This window comes from Gracilinanus agilis, chromosome 3 (genome assembly GCF_016433145.1).
Source record: "Gracilinanus agilis isolate LMUSP501 chromosome 3, AgileGrace, whole genome shotgun sequence".
Classification (NCBI taxonomy): domain Eukaryota; kingdom Metazoa; phylum Chordata; class Mammalia; order Didelphimorphia; family Didelphidae; genus Gracilinanus; species Gracilinanus agilis.
In genome coordinates this window covers 636,718,559-636,722,504 of record NC_058132.1, presented here as the reverse complement: position 1 = coordinate 636,722,504, position 3,946 = coordinate 636,718,559, and the positions used below count along the sequence as shown (strand labels likewise).

The 3,946-nt window shown below is 36.9% G+C and overlaps 1 protein-coding gene across 1 annotated transcript in view; it reads left to right on the top strand.

The window, feature by feature from the left end:
- TM4SF1 (transmembrane 4 L six family member 1) overlaps positions 1-2,484 on the top strand; it is an 82,062-nt gene extending 79,578 nt beyond the window's left edge. The window contains exon 8 of the mRNA XM_044669469.1: positions 1,833-2,484. Within this exon, the coding sequence (XP_044525404.1) occupies positions 1,833-1,847 (15 nt within the window). The 3' untranslated portion in view covers positions 1,848-2,484. The remainder of the gene's footprint in view (positions 1-1,832) is intronic.
- Positions 2,485-3,946: the final 1,462 nt, after the last annotated feature.

Here is a 3,946-nt window from a genome sequence, read left to right as displayed (position 1 = left end):
GAAGGAAGGAGAGAGAGAGAGAGAGAGAGAGAGAGAGAGAGAGAGAGAGAGATAAAGATTCTCAGGAAATTGAACTAGTGGGTTTACCAAAGCATAGTTTAGGTCAACTTAGCAATGGAGGTATCTATTCGACGCAGAAGCTATACTAATCAAGGAAATTATATTGATGATTCCTAAGAGAAAGAGGATACAGAAGTCTACTGTCTCAAAGGAGTGAGTTACCTTGGCTATATGTATACCCTATATGTGTTCTACTTACCATGGAACTATAGATACATGTCAACAGATATTATATACATTGAGGAGAATGAAATTGAGGTCTAAGGGTAGAATGTTATATAAATGTTATTTGCAATTTCAGTCAATAATTTGGTTAAGATAGAGTCAACAGAGGCAGCTAGGTTATTCAGTGGATAGAGAGCCAGATCTAGAGACAGGAGGTCCTGTGTTCAAATCTAGCCTTAGTCACTTCCTAACTATGTGACCCTGGGCAAGTCACTTAACCCCTATTGCTTAGCCCTTACTACTGTTCTGCCTTGGAAATGCTATATCATATCATTTCTAAGACAAAAAGTAGAGATCTTTTTTTTAAAAGATAGCATTAATAGTTGATTTGTTAGTGGGAAATAGTGATTGTAGATCACAAATTACAGTGTTATTGAGAAAAATCACCCACAGGTTCCTGAAAATTAGAGTAGTAGCCCTGTGGATGCCCAATGGGGAACCATTTGGCTACCATCATGAGTTTAGTGATCATGTCAGTCCTGGTCCAAGAAGGAAAAGATTCTAAAGATAATTGGTAGTCAGTCACATACCCAATGACACATATACACACGTACATGTACATGCATATGTATAGCACAATATTTACATGCACACACATGTATCTATGCATAACACACATGTGTATATATGCATACATGTACACACATGCATACCCACATGTGTTCATTTCCCTTCTATTTAAGTTACTCAAGGCCAGAATCTCTATCATTTTTGTCTTGTGTCTTCAGTGCCTTGCACAGTGCCTGGTATATGAGAGTCTTATTAACTGACTAACTGATGCATTGCTTCTTTGTGGTATCACTTCTTGGTCCCTTATCTCTGGAGATCAAGGTAACTGGATCATTTTGAATTTCCTTCTTCACTTTAACTCAAAACCCAGGGAAATATTGCCCTGCCACTAAGAGTTCCCGGGATGATTGGCTTAAAGACAGAGAACTGGAATATTTGGTTTAACTCATTCACTTAACAGATGAAGAAACTGAGGCCCAAAGAAATTATTTGTTTGAGGTAGTAGATTTGAACTCAGGTCCTAGCTGGGCCAGATTATCAAAGACTGATAGCCTTTCTTCCAGGTTTACCCCCTGCATATTCTGGCAAATACTTTGGAAAGTGAAGAAAATAAAAGACATTTCTCATTTAATGCTATCAAAGCAGCTGAGTCTCCTAGGATGCTAATCAATTAATGAATTCAGTGAATGTTCAAACTATTTTTTTTTCTTTTTAACAAGATTTAGCCAACAGAGAAATCATTCAAGTCATGGAAAACTGGAAAAGGGATCTGTGGTAAAGAATGACTTAATAAAAGCTCTGTTAGTAAGAAAGAAGTACATTCAGAGATCAGGAAGTTTAAAAAGTCCCAGCCATTAATTTTTAATCTCTTTCTTAGTATTGGATTTCTCCAGATAAATAGATTCCTTCCTATGGTTCTTCCAGAAACAAACCAACCATTTTTCTCTGGTCTACATCTAAACTACTCTTGGATTGTATGTTATTCCTTGAGCCAGATTTGCAACGTTATCTAACTTGGCTTTTCTTTATTTCTTCAGCCTGGAATCATTTGAACATGGAAAAGAGTCCTTTCTATGAGCTCCAGACCTGACCATCGACCTCACTTGTACAGACTTGTGGATACAAATAGAGATTCAAACAATGTGACTTTTTACTGATGTTTCTCAGTCTTCCTCAGTGCTAATACTAATACCTTTTATGGAAGGTCCAAATTTCATTGAGACAGTTAATCAGTCAGTCAACAAGCATTTATTAAGCATCTTCAATGTGCCACAAACAATGTTATGGACTAACCACAATCCATAGATATAAAGCTAAAAAAGACCTTATAGTCTAACCGCCCTCATTTGATAGAGAAGGAAAATGAAACCTTGAGAGCTTAGGTGCTCACATGTGCAGGATTTGAACCCAGATCCTCTGACTCCAAGGCCAATGCTATTGTCACTGTACCATAATGCCTCCCATGATCAGTCCTGCCCTTCCACTTTATTCTGGTCATTCCCAATCCTGAGAGGCAAGAGGCAGAAGGGAAAGGAAGCAAAGAAGATGTGATCTATAAAATCTCTGCACATATATTACAATAAAATCTTTTTTAAAAGTTTTTAAAAACCTGTACGGGTTCCTTTTGTTTCTTCCTAAAAACGAAAGATAGCATACCATCTCCCATCACAGCCTCAAAGAAAAACAATTAAGAAAAGTCACCCAGTTCCGTGCCGATGCATGATGGTAGATGCAATATTCTGCTGTCACAGTTGTCATCATCCATCCTACAAGAACCTTGCACTTCCAGCCCAGATGCCTTTTTATTTTTATTTTATTTGTTTATTTATTTTAAAGACCCTTACCTTCCATCTTAGAGCCAATACCCTTGTACTGGTTCCAAAGCAGAAGAGCAGTAAGGAAAAATAAAATATTTAAATCTTAAAAAAAAGACACATACAAAACCCCCTTCCCGTCTCTCTTAGAACCAATCCCAAATATGATGCTACAGTAGAAGAATGGTTAGGGCTGGGCAATTGGGGTTAAGTGGCTTGCTCAGGGTCAGTGTCTGAGGCCAGATCCGAATCCAGGTCCTCCCAGCTCCAGGCATGGCTCTCCACTATACTTCCCCCAAATCCAATCTTGCTAAAGTCCTTTTAGGTTACTGTATCAAATTACCTTCTTTTGTCCTCCATTCAAAAACTCCCCCTTTGAACCAAGATGGTGGAGAAGGTACCCACCTGATATCTCCCAAATCTACCTTCCAAAAACTTATGGTCCAGCACCTCAAAATGAATTCTGGAGCAACATAACCCAGAAAAAGACAAGATTTTAAAAAATGTTGAGCTCCAAACGGTTCTGACAACCTAACAAAGAACCTCAAGTTTAGAACAATGTTGCCTTTACCACCATTACAGAGCCCAACTTTAACAGTTTTTTAAATTAAAAGAAAAGAAAAAGACTGGAAAATGAGAAAACAAACAAAAAAGAAACTCAATATAGAAGTTATTTTGCTGACAGGGAAGGAAAAAACACTCTGGAAGAATACAATAAGGTCAATATTGCTACATCCAAAGCCCCCAAGAAAAATATTAATTGCTCTTAAGCCCAAAAAGAATTCATGGAGATCAAAAAGGATTTTTAAAATCTAATAAGAGATGTAGAAGAAAAGTTGGGAAAAGAAATAAGAACAATACAGGGAAATAACAGAATAAAGAGTCAACAGCTTGATAAAGGAGGCACAACAAAATACTGAAAAAATTAATACTTTGAAAACAGAATAGGCCAATTGGTAAAAGAGTCTCAAAAATCCACTAAAGAGAATTCCTTTTTGTTCAAGTTTTCTTTTACAAAAAGATTAAAATTAAAAAATATATCTTACATGATTGTACATGTGAAATCTATATCAAACTACTTGCCATCTCAGCAGGTAGTATGGGGGAGCAAGATAAAATGGGAAAGAATTTGAGACTCAATTTTTTTTTTAATCTTGTAAACTGTTTTTACATGTAATTGGAGAAAAATCAATAAACAGAAAACCAAAAATTCCAAAAAAGAAGAAGAAGAAGAAGAGCAGTAAGGGCTAGGTAATAGGGGTTAAGTGACTTGCCCAGGGTCACACATCTAGTAAGTGTCTAAGATCAGATTTGAACCCAGGACCTCCTGCCTCTAG